This window comes from Molothrus ater, chromosome Z (genome assembly GCF_012460135.2).
Source record: "Molothrus ater isolate BHLD 08-10-18 breed brown headed cowbird chromosome Z, BPBGC_Mater_1.1, whole genome shotgun sequence".
Taxonomy (NCBI): domain Eukaryota; kingdom Metazoa; phylum Chordata; class Aves; order Passeriformes; family Icteridae; genus Molothrus; species Molothrus ater.
The window spans coordinates 10,789,559-10,816,749 of NC_050511.2; the positions used below are offsets into that span (position 1 = coordinate 10,789,559).

General features: G+C 41.3%; 1 protein-coding gene across 2 annotated transcripts in view; it reads left to right on the forward strand.

The window, feature by feature from the left end:
* The first annotated feature begins 358 nt into the window (after positions 1–358).
* Positions 359–27,191, forward strand: part of TARS1 (threonyl-tRNA synthetase 1) — a 28,596-nt gene continuing 1,763 nt past the window's right edge. Inside the window, exons 1-18 of one of the 2 annotated variants that reach the window (XM_054517892.1) lie at positions 359–829; positions 14,406–14,486; positions 15,292–15,482; positions 16,523–16,646; positions 17,708–17,829; positions 18,050–18,167; positions 18,976–19,040; positions 19,122–19,200; positions 19,789–19,935; positions 20,843–20,941; positions 21,677–21,843; positions 22,339–22,501; positions 22,590–22,727; positions 23,404–23,481; positions 25,186–25,286; positions 25,397–25,501; positions 26,154–26,226; positions 26,968–27,082. In XM_054517892.1, coding sequence (XP_054373867.1) covers positions 374–829; positions 14,406–14,486; positions 15,292–15,482; positions 16,523–16,646; positions 17,708–17,829; positions 18,050–18,167; positions 18,976–19,040; positions 19,122–19,200; positions 19,789–19,935; positions 20,843–20,941; positions 21,677–21,843; positions 22,339–22,501; positions 22,590–22,727; positions 23,404–23,481; positions 25,186–25,286; positions 25,397–25,501; positions 26,154–26,226; positions 26,968–27,082 — 2,422 coding nt within the window. In that variant the 5' untranslated portion in view covers positions 359–373. Of the gene's footprint in view, positions 830–14,070; positions 14,144–14,405; positions 14,487–15,291; positions 15,483–16,522; positions 16,647–17,707; positions 17,830–18,049; positions 18,168–18,975; positions 19,041–19,121; positions 19,201–19,788; positions 19,936–20,842; positions 20,942–21,676; positions 21,844–22,338; positions 22,502–22,589; positions 22,728–23,403; positions 23,482–25,185; positions 25,287–25,396; positions 25,502–26,153; positions 26,227–26,967; positions 27,083–27,191 lie in introns of those variants that run through there. The other variant, XM_036403285.2, reaches the window with a different exon arrangement.

Sequence of the window (27,191 nt, forward strand, 5' to 3'; positions counted from 1 at the left end):
CCCTTAGGTGGTCCCCTAGGGCAAACCGCTCTTTACGCCGTCGGGAGGCAAAACTCTACCTCTGTGGGCAGAGCTTTCACTCCGGGCTGCTGTTCCTATCCGTCGGAGGACGCCTGGCCCCGCGGCTGCCGTCGCAGCACCGCAGCGCTTTCCCCACGGGCGGGGACGAGCCGGGACTCTTCCCCTCGCGCAGCTCCTTCCCTCCGCCCCAGCCGCCACCGAACGCCACGGAGGAGCCCTGCCGGGCACTCCGCCGCCACTCACCCCTCTCTCCCGTCTGGAGGGCGCGGACGACGTCGTCGATGTCGAGGTGCCGGCTGGTCTCGTCGAAGCTGTGCACGGCCATGTGGAAAGCCTCCTCCTGGAAGACCACATGGACGCCCTCCATGGCGAAGTAGCAGCTGCGCTCGGGGTTGCTGTCGCTGTAGAGCAGCGTGGCCCGGTTCCACTGGTGGTGGCGGAAAAGGGCCAGCAGCATCTCTCCCATCTTGGCGTAGGCGGGCGCGACGCGGGTGAGGTGCGAGTACTCGCCGCCCTTGGCGCCGAAGCCGGCGGCCAGCGCGCCCGCCGACAGCATCGGCACGTCCCAGTGCGCGGCCAGCCGCGCCACCGGCGCCGCCGCGTACTCGCACACCGGCCCCAGCAGCAGGTCGGGGCGGCGGCGCTGCAGGGCCACCATGTCCACCAGGCTGAACAGGGCGCGGTTGCCGCACGCCGAGTCCTCGTAGGTGATCTGGAAGGCGTAGCCGGGCGGCAGACCCGTGCCGCTCTCCCGCAGGCTCCGCACCGCGTACTCGATGGCTGGCCGCACCCGCCCCAGCGAGAAGAGGTAGGCGTCGTCCTGCGGCAGCAGCACCAGCACCCGGATCAGCTTCTCCTCCTTCTCGCCCGCGGGGCCGCCGCCCAGCGCCGCCCGCGCCGCCAGCACGCAGCAGAGGCTGCCGAGCAGCCAGGGCGGCATCGCGCCCGCCCCCCCGGAGACGCCCGAGCTCCGGCAAACTTTTCGCCCCCCCCTTCCCCGCCCGCCTCGAAATTGTTCGGTCGTGCTTTATTTCTCAGGTGTTTGGCGGATTCACAACCTGCCCCTCCCCACCCCGCTGGCGGGTCACGGACGGAGCATCTCGGCTCTGCTTTTCTCGTTCTCTTATAGATGGACGACTATTACTATGATCACTTTCCCCCCCACGCCGGATTCCCCCCGCGGGGCTGCCGGGCTGCGCCCTCCCCGCTTAAGTAGCGCGGGAGCGGCGGCGGCGTCTCCGCACGCCCGGCGCGGCGCGGCCGGGTTTGTGCGCAGGGAGGAGCCGGCCCGGGCGCTCCCTCCCTGCGGCCCCTCCCTGCGGCCCCCCCGCCCCGCACACCTCCGCGGCCGCGCGGGGGGTGTCCTTATCGCACGCATCCAACGCTCATGTGTGTGTTTCGCCTACCTTCCTGCTCGGCTGCTGCGCTGCCTTGCCGAGCGAGTCCCCGCGGTCGGGCCCGGGGAGTAAAGGAGCCCATTGCACTACCGTTTTTTTCTTAAATATTCTTCGGGGGCTGTTACAGACCGCTTAAGCTGTCCTTTACTGCTTGAGGAAGGCTTTTGAGGCATCCCGAGGGCTCGGGGGTTCGGTGCTCGGCAGGGTTGGGGGATTTGGGGAAGGAGGGGTTGCAGCATCAGCACCAGGGCATGCAGGCGTCAGGGCACAAGCGGGGCTGCCCCGCTCCCATCTCCTCACCCGGAAAGGTGCCCGTGCACAGCATAAGCCAACGGGGAAGTTGACAGCGGATCTGTGGCCCCTGCCTGTGTCCCTTTGGGATCTTTCTGAGCCCCCCGTGCCTAGGAAGTCTGGATGCCGGGTTTTGCCATTTCCCACTGTGTGGAGAGACACAGTTTCATGCCCCAAGCAACACAGGTTAACATCAATGAAGGAGAGGTCTGAGATTATTTTACTGGGAAAAAGAGAACTTTTGGAATTACTGCGACAACACTGCCTAGTCCTAGGAGCATCCCTGTTGAGTTCTACTCACTGGCTTAAAACTGCTATGTTTCAGTTTTTGTTAGCCTTTTCTGAAATAAAGTGATGTGAAATGTGCAAGATGTTTTGTGAAAAAGGCCTTGGAGCACCTGATGCTTTTTGACTGCAACAGCCTAAAGGATGGTGCTCGGTGGAGCTCTGTGTGCCCTGTAGCAGCATGCATCCTGAAAGCCAGAGCAGGGCTGTACATTTTGATGTTTTATGGTTGCTAGAGAGTGCCAGGTTTGTGTTTGAAAGGGGAGAGAACTGCTCCTGGCTTTACAGAAGGGGTTTGTTTAGTTCAGCACAGAGGTCGTTGTCAGGGCAGTATGTGTAAACTTAACTTTTGTTGCTGCCTTCGCTGTGCAGGCTGTGAATGGGAAACCTGCACTCCTGTGGTGACCATCTGCTCACCTTTAAGATGCCTCAATTAAATAAAGCAAGCTCAAAGCGCTTGTGCAATTACAACGGAGAAGTGGAATGAAAACAGCAGATAACATGATGTACAGAAATAATCATCAACATTTATCTAACAAGGCTCGGTAAAATAAAGAAGCTCAGAAATTCAAAGATGGGTAGTGTCTCTGAGAAATGTGCCTCTCGTAGTTTTATTTGATTACTGAATCAAACTTCAGAGTGTTCTTGAAGACTACATAAACATCCACCCTGGTGAAGCTGGTTTTGTGTGTTCCTGTGCTGTAAGTTATGCCAGGCATTTTTTGTTGTAAATGACTCCATATAACATAGAGGAGATTAAGCAGAATGTTACAATATACAACACACCAGCCATCTTTACCACAAAGCTTGCAAAAACATTTTCTTAGGACACATTTTGAAATGCTGACCTTTGTAGTCATTGCTTTATGGTGACCCAACAGATGTGTTTACAGCACCAAAATCTGGTCGGATCTCTCTTGATTTCCTTCTTCCCCCAACAGAATATCTTTTTCATTTTACATGAAAAAGACATTTTACATGTGAGCTCCATACTCTCCTAGCTGTCTTTTTTGAGCATAAGCTGTGTAAACACAACAGAAGAGATAGTAATCCCATAAATCACAGGGCTGCTGCCCCTTTACATGGGCTGCTCCTTGTGAGGTAGAGTACTGCTGGGAATGAATCAGAGTGGGAGAAGCACGGCCAGCATGAGGCAAATCAAGAAACAAAAGGCATCTAGCCAGTAGCGTGTTGCAGTAGTAGTGTCAGAGTCCAATTTCAGTGTTTTCATAAAAACATTTGGCCCACAGAATGTGGCTCTTGCTCACCTGAGTAATTGCATTCATTGTTATGGGAATCGGTGTCTCTGTGGGCCTAGAGTGCTATAAACATTTTTGTTACTCTTTGCCTGAAGTGTTTTTGTAAAAAAGAATCCCAGCCTGTGATGGCCTTTTATTTTTCTGAGCCAAGAAGTTATGCATGAGAATTTACTTGTTAATCCCAATTCAAAATGTCACTTACTAAACCATCATCAGTTCACTCACAGTATTTTTCATAGCTATAAATTCAACATTTCTCCACAGACATTATTTTTTTCTGCTACATAACTGCTTTTTAATAGGAACAAATCCTGCAGTTGCAGATTTGTAGCAGGCAGAATGCCCACAGACTGCAGTGAGAAGAGAGATTTCAGAATAGCCCATTAAGGACTAAAGTAATTTCAGACACAGGCTATTTTCTCCCCAGAAATAACTCAAACACAAGTCAAGAATCACTTGACTCGCTCCAGCTAGCATTAGCAGCATTCTGAGCTGCCTGATGCCAGTTCAGAATTTTTTTCACAGATAAGTTCGCTGAAAACACAGTCCCACCTACAGGCTGAAAAGATGAAATGCTTTACCATTGCCTATACTGCAAATATACCCAGGCACTGAGACTTGCAAACTCTTTCCCTGTTTTGCAAGGTCTATTATCTTCTTATTTTAAGGAATCTATACTCTTTTGGAATGCACCTAAATGATTTCTAAATGCATCATGATGTATCTTGTGTATCTTTTTGTGTTCTGTGACCTTACCTTCATACATGTCTGTTATGTAAAAAACCAACATGGTTTTCAGGTGAAAATACGGCCGCATGAAAGATGAGCCAATCTGATGCTAAAAAACCAGAGGGAAATGTGAATTTATTTTTTCCTTGTGACACCAACTTCTGTGGAGATATAAGAACGACAAGGTCACAAAAATGCACACAAAACATAGATGTACATACATACAGATATATATATATATATCTATACACACATAGATATACATACATGCATAGTAATAACACTTTGTTACTGTTGCCATCTGAACAGATTCCACTTCACAGCAGAAAGAAAAGGCAGGCAGGTAGATGTCATTTTTATTTTATGAATGAGATGCTAGGATGCAAAAGACTGGCTCCCACTCTGTTCTTTTCCAGAAATAATAAAGGTTAAACTTCTTGTCATGAATGTTTAAGGAGGAACAATTCTTCTTTTCTGCTGCCTGCCACTCCAGACAACATGCAACATTGGCAAAATGCAATGTGCAACATGGCCAAAATGCAACATGCAACGTGGGCAAAATGCAACTTTTTACACAGCAAAGAATAGTTGCATTATTCATTAGTGTTTATAGAACACTTGTGTTTCCACTGAAGCCTATGAAAGAACATAATGGTGAGAAGTTGACATCACAACCCTCCAGATAACTTTAATTTCTAAGAAAGATGTTTTTGCAATTATTTTCACTTTTAAAAAGTCTACCTACGTTACCTATTTTGAAAGTACTTGTAGTCAGGATTGTAATATTAAAAATGCAACTATTGCATTCTTTTTAACAGTGTAACCTTATACACTACCTTAAGTCATACTGCCTCTCTGCTAAACTCACTTTCCTCTTCTGACTGGACTATATTAGAAAATAATTACTTTGTTCAGGCAACCAGTTTCTGTATTTAGAGGCACTATCTGGATATAGATAATGTCTGGGTATAGAACAGACTTTTTTTGCCAACTAAACTAAATTAGAAGGATCTAACTAAACTAAATTGGCTTGGATCCAAGTTGTTCCTGTGATTTTCATTTTTGTTTTCATTTCCACATGTCTTAGATAGGTCAGCACTGGATGGTCACTGGAGTGCACAGGATGGTGGCCACCTTGCTCCTCATGTGCATCTGCCTCCATCAAACAGCTGTATCATAGTGTGAGATAAAGAGTGAGTGGTGAAATACAAACACCAGCTGTACCTTACCAATATAATGGCATTTCTGTCCAGAGGATTTTAAAGGTTTTGGAGAGCAAAGATCTTTTCTGCTTGAGATCTAGTAACACTACAATATGTACCCATATTGCTTGTAAAAGAATAGTTAGAAATACTATCATGGTGTCCCTCAAAAAGAGAGTTGGGATCGGACATCCCAGACCACTGACAGCCAAGGAGCTGCATTGCTGTTATGTGTAATCTCAAGACAGAAACTAATCCAAGGTCTACTTTCACATGCATTCCCATATAAGAGAAACAGAAGTCTCACAACATAAAGAAACCAGACATCTATGCTTTGTCAGGATATTCAGCTCTGCAGAATGTGTCAGTTTACACAGTAATGTCGCCCCAGGAACTGATTGATCTTTAGAAGTACTCTGAGGCAAAATGTGGATTATTTTTTTAACTAAATCAACTCATTGATATGGTTTGTGGGTGTGTTGGCACAGCAGAGCAAGAGATCTGAAACAAGAGCAGCAAAATGCCAGAGATGAGAGACAGGAACTTCTTAGTGGAAATTAGTACTGAGATCTCTGTATGTCTTTTCTCTTGCATGTTAGTTAATGATTAAATTACAGGGAATGCATAGAAAAAACATTTTTAATCCTACTGACAGGTCTTATTCCACTGAGCTGATACAAAAATATTTAAAATATTTAATTAAATCAAAATAAATTATATTAAATAAACTTGTCCTTTATGGGTTCTTAATTTCCAGTTTATTAAAGTACTAATGCGGTTTAAAAAATTAATGTATGGACTTGGTGGAATGCACAGTTGTCATTTGTCATCACATCACAGGAATGGGAACAAATAAGATTACTGAGTGAGGACAAAAGCTCCAGGAACAGATGAGTTGATGGAGGAAGACAAAGTGCAGAGCAGAGTGGGATGCCAACAGTCAATAAAGAGACACAACAAAGCAAATAAAAAAAGGAGACCTTACAATTAATGGCAAACTGGCCATTTCACACATCAGTTAATGTAATTTAATCATAGCAAGTTGGATAAGGGCTCAAAAAATAAAGCAAACAGTACTTCACAGGTTCTAGTTCCTGCTAAAAGGCACAACTCAGCAGTGATCACTTCTGACAGAAGCAGAGCAGGAGGAAATGGAGGTGTCCTCATGTTCTGTGCAGAGAGAGAAAGGCCTTTTGGAAGTGTGGCTTCTATTCGCATACTGATAACAGAGACCTCTGGAAAGTGATTCCAGAAATATAAAGAAATATTCTTTATGTGCAGTTTGTCACGTATTTCTTAAGAGCCTGCTTGTTCTTTCCATTAGTTTTATATTTTGCTCTTTCTGACAGCATAAGTCTTTTTATCATACATACACAGACAAAAAACCTGCTTGAAAATATTTAATTCATTCTCCTGTATGTACGCTTGTAGACTAAGGTCAAAAGGACATAGGCACCCCTCGTGTTTGTGAAAAAAAAATTTCCTCATGTCTTTTGTTGCCAAAGCAGACAGAAAGAGCAAACGTATGCAGTGGTGGAAATGTTAGCAGGAGTTAGACATCTTTCTGAAGAAGTAAGCAATTCTTCACTTCCTTTTTCCTCCTAAATTTTCCCAACAGTTTTCACATTAAAAAAAGGACAGAAAATATTGGGGTTTAATTCTTTTTGCCTTCAACCTTAATTCTTATACTGTTCTTCTTTTAACACCAGACAGATCTTTTTAGGCAGATGTGTTTGGTCAATTTAATTTTCTCAAAGGCAGCTGGGAGCTGGTCCAACATAGGACAGAGAAGAGCAAGACCCCAAAGTAATTTGTAGCTGAAGCAGGACTATTGAGTTATTGTGTACAACTGCCACAATCAATAGGACTGCCATGAGTAAAAAAAAAGGCAAAAAAAAAGACTTAAGGTCATGCCCATTCTGGCAATAGTTGATGTGAAAAATGGGGCTTTCTGGCTGGTTTCTGCTGCCAGACTTTACTGCCCTTCCAGATATGTCAGGACAAGTGTGTGTAATTGCTATTTACCCTCATTCTGTCAGCCTGATTTGAGTGTAAAAGGTGTTTCTGCTAAACTAGGTCACTAAAACCAGACTAGGGAGCGGATCCATATGAAGAAATGCCAAAAGGCTAGAGGGGGTGATAATCTCTGGTGGAGGAAACAGCTCCAGGTGAGCTGCAATAACAAATTTCTTATCCCAAGGCAGCTGCACCTGAGATGGCATATTAGGCTCAGGTGATACAAAACACAAATAAAGGTAGAAAATACATATCTTTTACTGTATTTCTTTCTCTTGTGGTTAACCCTTGGTGTCAATATTAAGCCATGCCATTTTTTAAAGGAGTGATTGAACCTACGATGTGAAAGGAGAGCTTTATGTAGCAACATGGGCTGTGTTCAATGAATGATGCAGTGCTTTCCTTGTAAGGGAGAATCACAAGAAGACAGAGCCAGAATCATGCTAAACTAATGGAGAGACATCAGGGAGACATGAGAGCAATGACAAGTGCAGCTAGATGAATTTATTGAAACAAAAATAATTAAAATAGGCTGCATCAATTACTGAATACTTCCATGATTAAATGAAACTGTGCTAAACTAGAGGATATTTCAAGCTGGTTCTACCCTGATTTTACCCTGTGTTTAGTTCTTGCCCAGAAAGTCATAAGTCATTAATGAGGGAGGAAAGAGTACATGTTAAAAATCTATGACCAATGAACTGGAGAGGTAGTTTGAAATCAGAGAAACAATTTGCTACTGCCCAGTGCTTTTCTGTTCAGAGAATTGTAGAGAAGAACAGGACACAGTATGGAATGGAGCTGCTTATCCTAAAAAGCCACCAACTGAAGGCAAGTGAGTGATACTGAGCTGTCATATCAAATAAAGTGCTCTATGTCAGGTCTGAGCCATAGTTCTCTCTGCTCTACAGGAATATTGTGCTTGTCTTAAGCACCATGGTTTTGAGAAAATCACAGACTGAGAAGGGAAGAACCCTCTGGAAGCATGTTTCCTGAAACAGATTAAAATATTAAGTTTGCTTAGTCTAGGAAAGAAAAGACTGAAAAGATATATTGTGGTCCTTCCATATGGAGCAGATGTTTCAAACATAGTGATGAGCTGGTTTTTCTGTTCCATGCTATTGCCAAGACATCCCATCTTATTCTTCTAGGTGCATTGTGAATAATTTAAATTTTGTATGTCCCCTTGGAATATCTTTTTCCTCTAACCAGCAAGTAAGAATGGAGTCCCTTCTGCCCTCTATCCCTGTGGTTATAAAACTTTGAAATCATTTTCCAGTTTAGTATTATTTTTAGTAATGTTCCAAATACTTCCAAGTGAAAAGGACACAAAGAAAAAAGCTTTTATATAACTTGTCACAAGAGGTCTGACAAAATTCACAGTTATGATGTACCTCTTTTCATCAGCTTTCATGTGTTCCTTTATTTGAAGCAATGTTACTGGATTGTGTCCATGAAACATCACTAGAAAGGGATGTTAATGAGAACATCACCAGAACATTTGAGTCATAGCTAAAAAGAGAAACCAAGAACAGACTTTTCAAATAAAATAAGTTTTTCTGGAAGTGTGTGAAGTTAGGTCATTACTGCAATGAAAAATATGGTCAAAGAGAAAAAAAATCCTAGAATGCAATATCTGACTTCCCTGTCTTGTCTGCAATTTCCTCCCAAAATTGTGAGATGGAGCCTTAGCAGAAGATAATGCAAGCATTTTTCACATCTCGGTATCTGGAGATAATTTCTAGTGCTATGGAGTATGACAGATATTGCCTGGAGTAAGAAACTGAGTCTGGAAAATCAAAGGTTATGGACTGTACCCAGGAAATTACTGGAAACAGCATTTCCTGCTTCTAATGGCATTATGTAGAAAATTGCTCCATGTGCCATGTCATACCATGGCATAGAGGACTTTGCCCACAAAGAACATGGAGAAACACCTCAATCTCAGTAATGTGAAAATCAGTGTTTTTTCTGGTAAGAGTATCAGAAAGGGTTTTTTTGGTGTGGGGTTTTTGGGTTGTTCGTTGGGGTTTTTTGGTGCTAATTATTTCTTAAATTTTAGAAATTATAAAATTTATCTTCTAACTGTATAGGTACTACATAAACATATCCATGATCTGCCATTACAGAAAAATAAAATGTTATTCTGAGGGGAAAATTATCAGTGATATCTGTAAGAAAAAAAAGGAATTCCATTATTACAAATAATAATGTCAAACCCCACATTCTCAGACTCTGAATTCTGAAATGCACACTAAAATGAATAATACTATATACATATAATATATAATAGATAATGGATAATAGCTAATAGATAATACGATATATATTATATATTTTATAATAATTTGGGGGGGGTTAAGAACAAAAGTTTAATAATAAAGTAGTTTGTATTCTGAAAAATTACATATACAACCAAAAAAATTTTATGTAGTGCAATAACTTGGTGAAACACTCAGTTAAAGCAAAAGCTAGTTTTAATTTAGTTGCAAAAACCAAGGATGCTTCCAAGATCCAGAAGTTTGGCAAAAAATATACCAATGTGATTTTTAACATTTAAGGACAGTCATATTTAAGGACAGTAAAGGACACATGATTTTAATTTTTTTCTTAGTTTATCATCCGTCCTACTCACTACACAAAATAGCAAACATTTTATTTTCCTTGTAAAATGACTGATGCCTCACTGTTTGATAACTTACAAACAGGAAATGGAAGGCAGGAGCTCAGGATCCACATCTCACAGCCCACTCATAAGACAGAGTGGAGACCAGAGTGGGAGTCACATCTGCAGACAGCACATCTTTTTCTGAGAGCAGTATCCAAAAGCAAAGCTTTAAATGAAAACAACAAGAATTCTAAGTGCAAATCCTACTGGAAAATAGAATCATAGAGTAGGAGGAATCTGCTGTTATACTGTGAAGCAGGGGAAGTTCATATTAAAAGTAGGAGTTTGGAAAAGTATCTTAATCCTAGATATATCAATTAAAAATGGATTAACAATGCACCCTCCAAAATGACACGTCTGAGCTCTACAAAAAGAAAACAGGAAAGAGCTGAGTTTGTTTGGGTGCATGCACACCTACTACTTTTTATGATGTGAGACAAAATATTGCTGGCTCAGCTATACATGCTAAGTGCTAAAACATTTAACCAAGTGAACTAGGCGTAAAATTGAGATGCAAGGCAAATGAGACATGAGTTACAATTGGTATGTTTGTTATGAAGAAGCAGAAAGCCAAAACTTGTTTTATTGGAGGGAGAAAAATTCAGGGAGGGAGGGAAGAGAAAATAACCCAGCATCTCGCTCCTTTAAAAGGCCTAAGGATTCCTAGTAGAAGTCTGATGCCCATCTGATGTCATGGAGTGAACCCTGGTTTGAAGTTGCGCCTGGAATGTGTAACCTCTGGTCTCAGCACCTGTAACTATGAGCAATGAAACTGGTTGTCTCCTACATTTTACCAAATACACCCTTATTGTGGTCTTCTCAAAAAACCTGCCTGGCCTTAGAGAACAAAGTAATTTGAATGATTACAGAACAAAGTAATTTGAATGACTCTGAGTAATTTGAATGTATTATCTCCACTGCTGCAAGTATGAAGTGGGTAAGAGGGGAAAGTGGAGAGGAACTGCATCCTGGGGAACGGAGGTGGGATGAGGCTGTCTCTGTGCCTCTGTGTTTTCAGTTTACAAAAGGTCTGGGATTTCTGCTGTTAGTGAGGATTTTCTCCCTAGCATGCATGAGCGTGTATCTCTCCTGGAAAAGGCAGAAATAAGCCCAGTATTTGGGCAAACCTCTTGGTGAATGAAGATTACCAGACTACAAACGATAGTGTCTGTACACAAAGCCATCATGGACATAGAACCAAACCAAAATGGTCTCCTTTTTTTGTGTGTGAAATACCAGTTATTTTTCTTGCTGTCCTAAAAACATTAGTATTTTAATAATAAGTCACTAGAAGCTGAAGTAATATCAAAAGTCATGGCTTAGATTTAATTTTCCTAGCATGTTCCTGTTTGAATCAGAGCTTCAGTTATTTTCACAATATTTAAATATCATATTTATTTTTTTGTTTACATTCACACATTTTCCAATTTCTGAATATACATTTCTAAGACTGTTATACTAGACTTCTAAAAAGTTTACTGGTTTGTTGCATTAGCCCAGGGGAAATTAATACAAGAGAGAACTGCATGAAAGTATTTCATTTCTTAAACCTGAGATTCTCATATTTGTATGTTTTCTTAATTTTGAGATAATAACTCTTTGCTTGAAGTGGGCTTATGGAAATCCACTAGGCCTGGAATTCAAATTATATATTTTTAATCCTCAACATAAATGGGTGGTATTCATACAATTCTATTTTCAAATTAATTCAGAGTTTGTGAAATTACTGGATACAGTGAATATAGTTGATTTAATGTACACAAATATGAACAAACCCAGACATTTTACAGAAAGCCGAGTGAGTGCTATATTACAAGTCAGATGGCTTCCTTCGAGCAGCTGGTGCAAGTAAACGGTGTAAAGGTGTTACATTCATTGCTCTAAATCTTTACTTGCATTTTGATTTCATTTTGATCTTTAGTTTTCCTAAATGAAATATAAGCCAAGTAACCCTGCAATTCCACTAGAAATTTCTGACCATATTTTCCCTAACAAACTTCTCATGAAACAGAAACATCTATTCATTGCTGATAATCATTAAAGCACACTGAAATCAATTTAAACTATTGGAGTATGGCTGAATTTAGTCGCACATCATTAATTACACTGTTTAAGAGCGAAGTCAGTGAAGCATTAATTTAATTTTGTGCTTTTTGCCATAAAACCTACTTCCTAAAGCCAAGAGCAGAGCGGAATTTGTGTCTCAGCAGATCAGCGTGTTTCTCTGCTGCCATCTTCTGGCACAAGAGAAAGTTCTACAGTTTCCCAATTGCTTTTGAAATACTTAATTGTTTTTTCTCTTGAGCAGCATCAGTACACGTTTTTGTTCCATTTTGGCCTTACATAATTTATCTATAAGTTTTGCAGTGTCTCTTAGCCACTTGTAATTTGTCCACCCAAAAAAGATTTTAGGAGACCTGCAAATACAAAGATTAGTATTATAAAACAAATGCCCTTTGTATTACTAAACATTGTATTTCTACAAAAGAATGTAGCTATATTATTAAATTTATCTGTTTAGTAAATGTTTTTGCCAATATTTATGCTGTTCATACTTTACTTTCAGACCACAAAAGAACTATCTAGATCTAAGCCTGATTCTGTCTTTAAGTTATTTACTACACCTTACCATTTTCATATTTTAACAAATAGATTAAAATATTTGCATTATTTTCTACATTTGTGGTGAAATGGCCCAGTGACATTCTTTCAACCATCCTTCACCGCTACATAACCACATATTTGAAAGCTATATAAAACATCCTTTTTTTCCCTGAACCTTTGGCTCATAGCACTTAAGTCCATGGAGGATAAGGTGCCCTGATATCCATCTGGGAACACTTAAGACACTCTAAACTCCTCAATCACTGCTGCAGATGAAGAGAAGGCAGCTATTTCAGGAGGCAGAATGGTAGTTTTGGGTCCTCTGCAGGCAGCAGAAGTCCAAGGCAAGACCTGACCTGTGATTTACTCTCTTCAAAGTAAGGATGTTGTGCCACGATTTCCTGAAAACATGAAATCTGGCGATGAACATCTTGCTTAAACTGGATGAGTTCACTGGTATACTAGTATGCCTAAGGTTACCAAACACACGTAAGGCCTTGGGACTGGCCACTCTGGGAGTCCACAGCCATCATGAGATTGTGCTGCAAGACAGTAACTTTCCTAAATGAAAATATCATTATTAGAGGAAAAGCAGCAGGAGAGGAGGGAAAGATGGTTGCAGAGTAAAAGTCAAGCCTGAATATCTCATCTTTTTCTCAGAGGTGTCTGTAGCTTCCAAGCCACTGAGCTGGGAAGCCACCGGCTTTCCTTGGGACAGCTGCAGGTGATCTTGCGGTTCAAGTCTGACACAGCCATCTCAGAATCTCTTCTGCATTTTTTTTCCCCCTCTCCTATGAAATCAGACAGTGGTGAACCCGATTTTTATTTTATTTTAAAAAGTACTCCCAATCACTCATCCATCCTTAATCAAACATCTGTGTCAGGGAGAATGGTAGCGAGGTATCCCTGGGTTCTGCAGTGAGTCCAGAGAAAGGTCAAGGAGCTGGGGAAGAGTCTGGAGCACAAGTGTGATGAGGAGCAGCTGAGGGAGCTGGAGGTGTTTGGAGAAAAGGAGGCTCGGGGAGACCCGATCGCTCCGTACAAAAACTACCTGACAGGGGAGTGTAGCCAGGCGGGAATCCACCTCTTCTTCCAGGCAACAACTGATAGAACAAGAGGATCATCTTCAGCTGCGCCATGGAAGGTTTAGGCGGGACATTAGGAGGAATTTCTCCACAGAAAGGGTGATTCGACACTGGAACAAGCTGCCCAGGGGGTGGTGGAGTCACCGTCCCTGGAGGTGTTCAAGCAAAGACTGGACATGGCACTTAGCGCCGTGGTCTACTTGACAACGTGGCGTTCGGTGACAGGTCGGACTCGCTGATCTCGGGGATCTATTCCAATGAATCAATTCTCTGATTCTTCCCGCGACAGCGAGCGGAGCGCGGTTGTGCGAGCGCCGGGCCGCGCTCGCCGCCCTCATGGGCGCGGACAGAGCATGGGCTGTGTCCAGCCACCGCACCCCGTGACGGGCCGCCTTCACTCGCACCACCCCAGGGCGGCCCCGGACAGCCCCGCCGCCCCGCTGGGCTCCATCGCCCCGCTCCCGCTGGGGCCGGGCCAGCGCGGCCGCCCCCGGTTGCATCAGCCGCGGGCCGAGCGGCGCCTGCGCCGGGCCGCGCCCGCCCCTTCCCGGGCGGCTCCGCGGCCATGGCGGGCGCTGACAGCCAGGTGGGCTCTGCTCCGCAGCTCGGCAGCGCGGGCAGGCGGCAGGAGGCTGGCGGGGGAGCTGGGCCTCTTCCCCAGCCTTTCCCCAGCTCCGGGGGGCGGTGGGGTGTGCCCCAAGGAAAAGGAGCAGGGAGCTGGGGGCACGCGGGCTTTGCGGGACGGGGAGGTCGGGTCTTTTCCGCGGTGTGCGGGGCAGGGGAGGCTTAGAGCGCCTTACGTGTGAGGGACTGCCGGGGCATGACCAAACGATTTTCGCCCTCCGCAGGTGGGTGCTGGGGAAGAGAAGAAGGCAGACTGCGGGAAGAAGAAGATGAAGGAAGGGGCTGGCGATGGAGGGCGGTCGGAGGTGAGCAGCCCCTGGGCCGCGGGGGTGGGAGCATGCGGAGTCTTCGTTGCTGCGCTCCTGACATTGCTACAGTTTGTCCTTCTGGGGTGTTTTATCAGGCGATACAGTTACGCCTCCGACAGTGTGCCTTGCAGTGCCGTTGTTGGCTTTTTACATTAAGTTGCATTGGTGTAATAGGAGAAGAGCTCAGATTCCCATAGCTGGGTTAGGTTATGCTTTTCCCTGTGCCTCTTTGCAGCGGGAAGCAGGCAGCACATCGCCGAGGTGGAGAAAGGCTGCTTAAGGTGCTCTTGTCTTCGAGGTGGGTAAACACAGATCGCTGTGAGCCCACGCTGCCAGTCAGCAGCGGTGTGAGCCAAGTGCATGGCTGTGCCCGGGCGGATGGTCCTGACGTCAGGACACGTGTTTAAACTGGAGTCAGTTCCTGTCTGGGTGGCTCAGGCTAGAGCGCTCCCTCAGCTTTTTCACCTAATAAGAAAGTCTTGCTTTACGTTGAACTTACTTTTTTTTTTCTGGTTGACTTTTGTCCTTGTCTAGTTTATTACATGGCGTAGTTGTTTGGTAACATATGTGGTTTATTGAACAGGTGTACAGTGGTACAGATTTCATTAAGCTGAAGCCATGTGGTATTATGACATAATTAATACTATATAATCTGAAATAATGGTGATTACTTGTTACACGTAGCACACAGCTATCACCACATAGTTGCTTATGAATAGCTATTGTGTTGCCATTGTTGACATGATGCGCTATCAGATTAATAATCAGATTAATAATTTTCCTTTGTCTTTATTATATACAGCTAAATCCCTGGCCTGCCTTTATCAATGAGCGTTTGGAGATGTACAATAAACTTAAGGCTGAACACGATGCACTCCTTGCAGAAAGAGCTGCAAATGACAGTAAACCCATTAAAGTTACGTTACCTGATGGCAAGCAGGTTGATGCTGAATCTTGGAAGACTACTCCTTATCAAATTGCATGTGGAATTAGGTATGTTTCTGTTCTGTGAAGCTACACAGTCATTTTCAGACACTGAGTTTAAGGGGATGGGTAATGTATAATTATTTTCTTTGTAATTTATCTCAAGTCTTCTCAAAGCATCTTGTATGCAATGAACTGAAGGTAACTAGCAGGGTTTTAGTTTTGGAGTGCAGTTTTCTTTTGCCTCATAAAGATGAAGTTTCTGACATTAAATAAGAATAAAACTGAGGTATTTTAGACACATTTTAATAGTGTATTTTTCCATCCAAGTACAGCTGTTGCATTAAGAACTGATTTGCTATTAAATTACCAAATGGAATGTTAGCACTGCAAACCAGTGTGCATTGATCCAAGGAAGATGACTGCTGGGTGATGTTTCAATTGATTACCGAGAAATTTAACAGTATGAGTATTCTTCATTATAATTTGCATGGCAGATATCTATTAAAAAGAGTGTTGCACATCTCCAGGTTACTCATAACTGCTGTGGAGTATTTTTGAATCATACACAGTGAACACCCTGACAGTTAACATTGCAAAGATTGGGTGATTCCTAAAGGTGAAATGCCTCTTTTTAAAATTTTTTTTTCCCCTGTCCATAATAAGGTGCCATGTCATTGGAACCTCCTTTGCTTCTGTGATTTGGGATCATGAAAAGAGTATTTTGCCTAATGGATACAAACAGTAAAACTACTATGTCAAAAATTGTATTTGATAGGTTTTAAAAGAGTATTTTGCTCTTATATTGCAATAGGATTGTGAAGTCAGGTTTGTACTTGGAGGAAGCTGCCTCTAAGCAAAATATGTATGAAGGTTAAGTATATAGCAGGGTTTTCTTCCCATATCCCTAAAATATAAGTAGGATTTTTCATGAATGTTCAAGTCTGGCTAAACTGGTTATTAATTTAAAATTTATTTATGGCATTATATCCACTCTGAGCACTATAAAGTCTCATTCACACTGGAGGGCAAATTTGGGGAACTTCTGCTTGCTGATTTCAAAGTACAATGTACTTTCTTATAATTGTGCTTCTGTGTTTGTTCTGTAGTCAGGGATTAGCTGACAACACAGTTATTGCCAAAGTGAACAAGGTGGTTTGGGATCTAGACCGTCCTTTGGAGGAGGATTGTTCCTTGGAGCTGCTGAAGTTTGAAGATGAAGAGGCTCAAGCAGTGAGTATCTTTTGCCAAAACATTTTTTTGTTTCAGGTTTACATTTAACTCAGCCTCTTGCAGTTATTTAAATAAGTGCTGTGTTCAGAAGATGAGGAAAACAGGTTTGTCGTTTAGCTCCTTACTAGCAGAGTTCTGGTACTACAGGTAATGTAAATTCTGCTGTGTACTGGTAGCCAAGTCTGCTTGCAGTTGCTGTAGTTCTTGCTAAAAATTTGTATTTTCAGCCTTCATGTTAATGTAAAGTAGGTCTTTTGAACTGATATCTTCAGCACTGATTTTGGGAACAAAACTGAGTACAGTACTTTCTGTGTAGAATCATAAAAGTATTGAGTAGACTGTTCTTTGTCTTTGTGTATGCAAAAGTATCTACTTTTTTATTTTGGCTACTCAATCAGATAAATGTGCCCAGCCAGTAAATTTGTGATTAGGTTCTTTAGAAAAAAAAAAATCAGTTGGTACAAGAAACTGTCAGTCAAACTCATCACAGAAGTCTTACATTCAAACCTAGGGTCTTCATATTGGCTTAATCACAGCTCCAAGTTTATGATTTCAATTTGTGCTAACCAAGGCAGACTAATTCTTAAAAGATTTGGTTTTGTCAAAACCTCAGGTGTTCTACAACACCTGAGGAGTGTGCAGGATTTCTTATGCATAAGATTGCTGGAGTAGAACCAGTCTTATGTTGAAAGCGCATCTTTTGGTCAGTATGGAGATCTGATTGATTAAAGTTCATAGAAAAAAAAGGTTTCTGAATTAGTATCTTGACTTCTTGACAATAATGAAATCATGTTTGCAACAGTTGAAAATAAGAATTGTTTGCTACCAGAATGTAAGTTTTCCATTTCCAGTTTTCCAGTGGAAATGCTGCTTTTTATAAACATTGATGCTGAGGATGCGAGTGGTGCTGGCAGGTCACTTCTGTTCTGCACACTGCTCTAATTTGGGATGTGCCTCAAATATCCTTGAAAGCAAGCATTTCAGAAAAGGTTTTAAATGAAACAACTGGAAATGCATCGTGTGTATTCAAGACTGATCCCTTCTTTTTTTACTTCTGTTAGGTCTACTGGCACTCAAGTGCTCACATAATGGGTGAAGCTATGGAGCGAATCTATGGTGGTTGTTTGTGCTACGGCCCACCAATAGAAAATGGATTTTATTATGACATGTTTCTTGAGGAAGGGTAGGTTTTGTATTTTTCTTTATTTAGGAGCTGGGGTGGGTGGCAGTCACAGCAAAATTTCTGCTGGGTGCTTGTTCCTAGAACAAAGTCATATGTACTGCTGCAGATGGCTTAGGATTTTTTGCAGGATATCCCAACCACAGGTTGGTGCGTTGCACCAGGATGACAAATTGCAAATGAAAGCAAAAATTACTCACTTCTCTGGGTGTGTTTATTTTAGGGGTGTATCAAGTAACGATTTCTCTGCTTTGGAAACATTATGCAAGAAGATAATGAAGGAAAAACAAGCCTTTGAAAGACTGGAAGTTAAGAAGGAAACACTGCTTGAAATGTTTAAGGTGGGCTGTTACAGAAGGTTATCTCTAGCCTTGTGCAAGTATTTTTAATTTCAGAACATGTGTTACTAGTGGTAAAAGAAAGTAGATCAAATTTTTAAAGGTGATATGTTCTTAGAAACTCATTTTTGATACTTAACAAAAAAAAAGAAAAAGTAATTTTAGGTTCTTGGAAGAAGGCGTTCTGATTTTCTAAAACTTCCCCAAGGTGATCTAACTAAATTCTGTGAAGCCACATTCTTTATTTACTTCCCAGAAATGTAAATTTGTGACACATCATGTACGCAGTTAGTTGTGTTAACTTGTCTGTAGTGATACTGTGACTGCATATGTTGCTGCTGCGTTCAGAAAGCTTTATAAAACATTTTTAGAATAAGGACTTCTAAAAGAGTGCAGGCAACTCTAAAACCTGATCCTTTCTCTCTCATATCTAGCTGGAAATAATTTTTCGGCATTCCTGAGGTAGACGTTAATGAGTTTTCACTGTTAGGACATCAGGAAAATCATAGCATCACTTAGGTTGGAAGGTAATTCCATAGATGTCCAGTCTCATGCACAGGACATGGGATCAGACATGGGGACACTGAGGCCAGGTTTCCTGGGCTTGTCCAGTTGGGCCTTCAAAACTCCAAGGAATGATTTGCACACCCTGCTTTCTGGGCACCTTGTTCCACTACTGTCTGTACTCCTGTCTGTCTCTTTTACAGGCCTGATGAAACACAGCATCAGGTTTGCAAATAATTTAAACTGTTGTCCACTTCTCTTTTTGAAACAAGGAATTAACAAGTATGTGTGCTGCTTTTCTTCTCAGTATAATAAATTCAAGTGTCGCATCCTGAACGAGAAGGTCAATACCCCAACTACTACAGTATACAGGTAATTATGCATGGATTGTAATAGTACTGGGTTTATGGCTCTAGGATTAAATATACCAAATAAATGCTTTCCTTTTCTTAGGTGTGGTCCCCTGATAGATTTATGCAGAGGGCCTCATGTCAGACATACTGGCAAGATAAAGACCATAAAAATTCATAAGGTAAGTGCTGGAACTGTCCTATACAAATATTTTCACTGCAACGCTTCAGATGCATTGCTCCCTTTAGGCTTAGCCAGGAATATACTGTGAAACTGTACATTCCTGGCTAGGGAATTCCAGGTTACTGTGTAACCTGGCCAAAAACTTGGTGTTACAGATTGTGAAAGGGTTGTATGCTAGAATGATATTCACATGGTGTGAAGCCCAATTAGGTGTCATGGGCTTGCACTTCCAGTACAGGAGGGTGAGTTTGGTTTAAAGTTTGGCTGAACTGTGTCAATTAGAATTTATAGTTTCTGCTTAGCTGATGATTATACCTATTTGTGAATAAACAGTTGGAATAGGATAGCTACAAAGCAGATGGGCTTTTAAAAAAGACAAGAGCCTGAAACCATTTTTACTTACTGTATTTACCTTTAAGGATGTTTCTGATCAGTGCTCTGAATTTCACATTAAAACTCTCCTTATTACTTAGTTGTTCCACAGTAATCATTTATTAATAATTGTATGCCTTTTCATAGCAGGCAGAAGTAGTAAAATGTGGAGGCTTCTCCCTTTCTTCAATGTTTAATTTCTTTTTTTGTTCAGAATTCTTCTACCTATTGGGAAGGCAAGGCTGATATGGAATCCCTCCAGAGGATCTACGGAATTTCATTCCCAGATACAAAAATGCTGAAGGAGTGGGAGAAATTCCAGGAGGAGGCTAAAAGCAGAGATCACAGAAAAATTGGGCGGGTGAGACAGCTTTTCTAGTAATGTATTCCAAAAGCACTGTGTGGATATATGCCCTTAATTGAAAGCATCTTAAAGATAGCCTATACTGGCTGCCACAGCCAAGGTGTGACACAATTTTATATTCAGTTGGGTTATGAAGTCACCTGCTTTTCTCAGGAGCATCAAAGTCCTAAAATAAATAACTTCTTTATTCTTTCAACACAGTGACATCCTTATTGCACACATTGATCAGAACAGAATATAAAGACTTCAGTCTGCAACCCATGAATGCTCCAGTCCACAGGCACTGCTCATTCCTACACAATTTGCTGCAGCCTGTTCATGCAGTTCTTTCCTTCTGCATGATTTCAGAATTGGCAGTATAGAGCTGCGTTTTTTGGTTAGCTGGTTCTTGGGTTTCTTTTTTGAGATGGAAACCCCTGTCAGTTAACTGATAGTTCTGAACAGGGTTAAAATGTCTGTTGCTAGTACTTTATGACAAAATTCTGAAGAGCTCCTCATATGCAGATCTCAGGTGTGTGCACAGTTTGTAACAACATTAACCAGCTGTAGTTCACACCTTCAGTTTGTGTGCAGATAATTAGAGAGCTGCAGAAGCAGAATTAAACATTGACAAGTAAACATGCAGAGGGAACTGTGAGGGCACAGTTGGGAGTTAAGTGTAAAGATTTGGCACATCAGTAATGAGTGAAACAGGAAACTGAAAAATTTCCTTCCCTTATAACTGCTGACAGACATAAGAATACTAGTGAAAATGCATCTGGTGTATTGGATATTGCTTTTTTCCCCGTGTTTTTCTTTTTGAAACTCTGTTAGTGATGACCAGTCAGAAGCAATCCATGTGTGAATGTTAAGTGAAAAAGGTAGGGTGCAAATACTAACTTCTTAAAGTATTATTTTCCTGCAGGACCAAGAACTGTTTTTCTTCCATGAGCTCAGCCCTGGTAGCTGTTTTTTCTTGCCAAAAGGAGCTTACATTTATAACACATTAATTGAATTTATACGGGTAAGTAACATCTTTTGGAAATCTTGTAGGAGAAATTGCATGATTTAAAAAAAATACATAGCAGCATGCTATGTTTAACAGTATCAATAGCCCTTTATTTCAAGTTATCTTTTAATTGTGTAAGCCATGGAACTAAAGTAACCTTGTTTCTTTGAATTGGTTGTGTCACAATCTCTGTGATGTTTTATCAGTACTTTTTACCTGCAGTTAAAGCTGTGGTAAAGGTTCTTTGTCATAGGAATTCTTTGACATCTAAAACTACTATTAGCTCTACTGAGCTAAGCTCACACTGCTGCTCTTCCATATGCATATTGATTTGTTTTAATAAACATACTTAATTTGACCTTGAAGACTTACTTGTTTTGAAAATATATGTACGAAAAGAATTCTGATCTTCCTGCTCTAAGATTTGAAGTCTGTGTTATTACTGTATATTTGGGCTGCAATTAAATATATCTAGGGTCATGGAGTAATTAGAGACTGCTGCATTGCTTGCAGGGAGGAAACTTGTTCTTCTTGCTTACTTTCTACTAGAGAAATTGTTTGGGGGAAGGGTGTTGGAAGGGATGTATCCTGGCATGTCCAGCTTCAAGTTGATTCTTTCTTCCCCCGTTCCCTTCCTAAGTAATGGGACTTTCATATGGCATCAGTTTTATATTTTTTTTGGCTGGAGATTGAAGCCTGTACTTACCTTTGTTTTCTTTATTATTTTTTTATATACTGTGCCTATTCTAGAGTGAGTATCGAAAACGTGGATTCCAGGAGGTTGTCACTCCAAATGTTTTCAACAGCAAACTGTGGATGACTTCAGGGCACTGGCAGCATTACAGTGACAATATGTTTTCCTTTGAAGTGGAGAAAGAAATCTTTGCTCTGAAGCCTATGAACTGTCCAGGACACTGGTAAGTACATAGCAAATTCAGTTTACCAGAGATTGTGCTGATTGAAAAAAAACCCAAGTGAAACCCATTGTGCTTCCTTTGCCTGTGTAATGATAAGGATGGCTACCTTCAGTTACCCATTCTGTCAGGAATGATATATGTCTTGCTGTGTACATGCTTTCTTCACTTGAGACACTGAGAAATGTCTTGTCATCTTACCATCATTAGAGTGACCCCATCATTACTGGGGCATTGTCAGTTTTGTGGCAGTTCAGGCATTCAGCTTTTAAAGCTCAGTTTTAGGAGCTGTTTTATCTCCTTTCTGTGAAGAGGGGAAGGCCTACCAGCTGTTGAAGGAGAATGTTTCCCTGACAAATCTAGATAAGACTGATGTCTCTGTCCAGATTACCCCAATGGCCTTACAGGCATGTGCTTCATCACTGGCTGCTTCTCCCTGACTGTTCTTTGCAGAATTTTGGTTCTGAATGAGCTTCAAGTAATAAACTTTTCCTTCAGCCTTATGTTTGACCATCGCCCGAGGTCGTGGCGTGAGCTGCCGTTGCGGTTGGCGGATTTTGGTGTCCTGCATCGCAACGAGCTGTCGGGAGCTCTCACAGGACTCACCCGAGTACGCCGGTTCCAGCAGGACGATGCTCACATCTTCTGTGCTATGGAGCAGGTGGGGGCTATTGCTAAGTGAAACTGGGTAGTAAAATCAGGTAAACTGAAATTTCCGTACTTGAGACACGATTTCTGTTATCATTAAGATTGAAGATGAGATAAAGAGCTGTCTGGAGTTCTTGCGTACCGTGTATGATGTCTTTGGATTTTCATTTAAACTGAATCTCTCCACCCGTCCTGAAAAGTACCTGGGAGATATTGAAGTGTGGAATCAAGCTGAAAAGGTAAAACAGTAGTCTTATTCTTTTCTGTGATGTAAAGCTACATCTTCTGTATGACCTTACAGCCTTCTGGGAGGTAGAGTGAAGCTGGGCTGGGCATGAGCAAAATAACTTTGATAATTGCCTTCAGTTCAGTCTGCCTGCTGTAAATATTTTGCTCTCATTACAGAGACAGTGTCCATGTAAGCATCAAATGAACTCTTTCTCCTTGTCTTTTTTTGATAATTAAAAAAGGAGGAAGAGAATCAGTTCTGGCAGCCCCTGTAATAAAACTTAGAGCCATCTCCCAAAAGTGAGGCTGAAAGGGATGGGGTTGACCACTGCAGCTGCAGTACTGGGGAGAAGATAGGGCAAGAATAGACATTTGGTGTACCAGGGCAGATTTCATCTCAACATTACCTACAGACTTTGAATTTAGTATAAAAAGTTCTTATATCTTAGCTAATGCTTGTTTGGCCTCTTCCAATATGAGTACATTAATTTTGTGTGTTAAAATTCAGACTTTTTTTTTAGTTTTTTTTTTTGCTGGTGCTCTTCCAAAACTTACCTTTTTCAGAAAATAAATGTGTTTTGGCAGTTACTGAGAAGTAGTGAGAATTTGGTAGGGTCAGTAGTAGCAGGCTGACCTGAAACTGTAATATGTAAAGAAACGCTGAGTGTGTGTGTCCTTTATCTCCAGCAACTTGAAAACAGCCTCAATGCCTTTGGTGAGAAATGGGAGTTAAACCCTGGTGATGGAGCTTTCTATGGACCTAAGGTTAGTGTGTTGCTAACCCCTCCCTGGATTTGGTTTTTAATTCTGTTTGGATAAGGCAAAAGGCTGGGATGAGGAAGAAGGCAGATTTTATTTATGTTAGCCCATTTTAAGATGCTGTCTGACTGAAATTCGCTGTTTTTCCAGATACATAAACTCTAACATACTTGAGAGAGAAATAATCTTCTATGATTCTGGTTTTCACATAGTTTTAACTGGTTTAACACCCATTTAGTTAATTAAACATGAATAAACTATTTATCTGGTGCTTAAACAGCTGACAGGTGGATGGCATAAACACAAGGTGGCACTGTATGACCTGTTTTAGCAGAGCAACTTCTGCATTGCAAATAATCCTTTCAGCAGTGAGTGAATCCTGAGTCAGGAGAAAATCAAAAGTAAACTTTCTGGTTAAACATTTTTATTCCTTTAACTGCACAGTTTTGAAGTTGCACTGAGTTACTGGTGGTTTTTGTTAGTTTAAAAATCCCCATGCAGTGATCATGTGAGTTTGTTGAGTTTCTTAAGAACAGTCTCCTCAGTTTAGACAGATTAAATAGGGCTTTTTAGAAACTTCGTTGTTATCCTTGCTCCTAAGGACACAGAGTATTATGAAATGACTTTTAAATCTTTCCCTAATATGCCTTCACTATATTTATATTTGTGTTCTCATCTAGTAAGCTGGTTCTGATTTCTGTATTTCTATGCCAGTTGAATCACTTTTGGTTTGTGTCATTTTTTAGGTAAAATGTGTTACAGCAGCTCATATTTATTAATTTCTGTATTTGACTGAAGGAAGACAAATACACAGGAACTTCTGTTAACATTAATAAATCTTACGCTTGCTCTTCATACAGTCTGGATTTGAAATTAAATTAGGTTGTAAGTAATGTATTTTGATTAGAAGCTCTTTGATGACTAGCTGAATTCTGATAAATTGAATTCTAGATGCGAAATTGAAGGACATTTAGATCTTGAGTTGTTAAAATACTGATCTGTTTGTTTATTACACAAATTAAAATAAGGCATACTGCCTTAATATATAGCCTGATATATACTGGTAAAATGATGAGTAAGTGAGCAATGTAATAAATAAATAATGTCAGGACACTATAAGTCTACTCTTTTCTGTAAGTCTTCTCTGTCTAAGTTGTGTCATAAGTGTACTCAGAATTTAAGTGTTAGATACAAAAGAAAGAACAGGCTTGACTCGTAGGTCAGAACAAGTGTCACTGATTGATAAGAGTCCCTGCTGGTAAGTGGACTATTTAACAGATTCTTGTCTCTTGTTCATGCCCTGAATTTGTAACACAAGCTGCAAAGTCCTCAAATACCGTATAATAAAGAAGTGCAAATTTGCCACTTTGAGGCTGAAGAAGTCTCATTTGTGGGGAGACATGTTCAGTTCTGCATTTATGTTCTGCTGTACTCACTGAATGAAAAGGCCCATGAAAGTTCCAGACTTTCAGACTCACAAAATGTCTGAGACATTAAATGTAGTTCCCACCTGATATATTATCTCTCTAGTTACTCACCCTGTTTTAGCTCTAACATTTTTTGCATCAGAACCTGCAAAAATGAATGCTGTTTAAACTGCATAGAATTTCTCTGCATTGAGTGAAACTTTCCATCTCAAAACAATGAATTTGCTTTCAGAGGGGAATGCTTGTCTCTTAACTGTAAAATTTATGTCTTTTTTTTCTTCAGATTGACATTCAGATTAAGGATGCCATTGGCCGCTACCACCAATGTGCTACAATTCAGCTTGACTTCCAGTTGCCAGTCAGATTTAACCTCACCTTTGTCAGGTAAGCACAAAGGCTGGTGGCTTTAGTTTCTGTGTAATCTAACTTCAGTGACACTTACAGGGATAAGGTTGCATCAAGACAAAAAGCCTTACAAAAGCATTTCTTTACAGCCATGATGGCAATGACAAGACAAGACCAGTTATCATTCACCGGGCTATCTTGGGATCTGTGGAGAGAATGATTGCCATTCTAACTGAGAACTATGGAGGCAAATGGTAAGGTTGCTTACCAGCTCAAACAAACTCTTCACGTAGGAGAGGAATTAGCCCCAAGTACTGGAGAGTCAAGAGGGTCTGTTTGTTGCACTTGCTTGCTAGGGCAACATGCCTAGGAATACCACAGGGCAATTTCTTCTGAACCACCTTCCTTCGATGTGAAATTATTCAATATGGTAGATTCTACCTGACACTGCCAGTGCAGGTGCAGCATAGAGCTAGTCTGCCCACAGCATATGCATTCCAGCTGCTTTTGCAGCAGGACCATCTTGTAAAGAGTCATTTATGTAGGTGATATGCTCTACCTGTGTTAATACCCAGTGGGAGTGTCCCCTCTGATTCTGACAAGACTCAAAGGTTTTCCTGTGCTTAGTAATGAGCTCAATCTGTTAGGCTTTGTTATCTGTCATAAAACACAACAGCAGTCGTCCAGTCAGCAAGTGCTCGTGCCCACGCTGCAATCCTTTTAGATACTCAGTTCTTTTGGGGAAATAATTGTAATGAATATAGGGCTCTCATCACCTCTGAACCTAATCTGTGCAGCTGGCTTTAAGAGTCTCTTGTGTAGATTTTATTCCTCTTTGTAAATAGTATTTTTTGTACTGTAAAAAACAATGAGAGCTATCTAAACTTGTTTGTTTGTTTATTGAAGGCCACTCTGGCTGTCCCCACAGCAAGTAATGGTGGTACCAGTGGGACCAGCATGTGATGAGTATGCTCAAAAGGTGATGTATATGGTTTCAGGCCTTTGATTTCAGTATATTGTATTGATCTGAAATCCTTAGTTCTTAATGATTAATAGTATTTATTTCAGAGACGTATTCCAAGTCTTTGCATATTACATTGAGTCATTTTTTATATCACAGTGACAATTAGCTGCTGAAGTTGTAGATCTCTTAAAGATAACCTGAGTTAGATTTTGGATATGTGAATAATAAATGTTGATCTTTGTGAGACTTTCATTTTTGGAAAACTTAGTTTTTCTCTTGCTCAGATCTGTCTTAGGTTCTAGTGCCTTCAGGTTCTAGTGCCCCATGGCCATGTGCCTCTTGCAGAGCAGTAAGAAAGATGATGTCTTTGCAGACTTAGCATCCAGCAACGCCTCTGCCTGTCGTTCTTTCAAGCACATTATATACAAATAAAATAGTTTGCAAAATTTTTTTTAAAAAATCTCTTCTAATCAGTAAGCTACATCATCCTGTTGCCTTTTACAGTATCAAACTCAAATCACTACTCAGCCCAAACATTAGATGTTCACATCACTGCTTACTTATTTATTGTGTGTATAGTTGCATGATAGCTGATGTGTTTTAATTTTTTGAAGTGGACTCATCTCAGAAGCCTGAACCCATGACAGTGCTTTTGTTTCATGGTTCAGATAATCTGAAATGGTTTAAATCTACAAGTCATGAATAGTTCATGGTCATGAATATCCAGCAGTGACAGTTCTGCTATTTTTTCCTTAGGTCAGGCAGCACTTCCATGATGCTGGATTTATGGCAGATGTTGATGTAGATCCTGGGTGCACACTGAACAAGAAGATCAGAAACGCTCAGCTTGCGCAGTATAACTTTATTCTGGGTAATGTATTAGTTACCTTGTACTGGCTGACCGTTTTGTTACAGGGTTTGATCATTTTGTGAACGAGGCAGAGAGTCGTAATCAGTGTTCTAGGTCAGTTTGTTCCTGA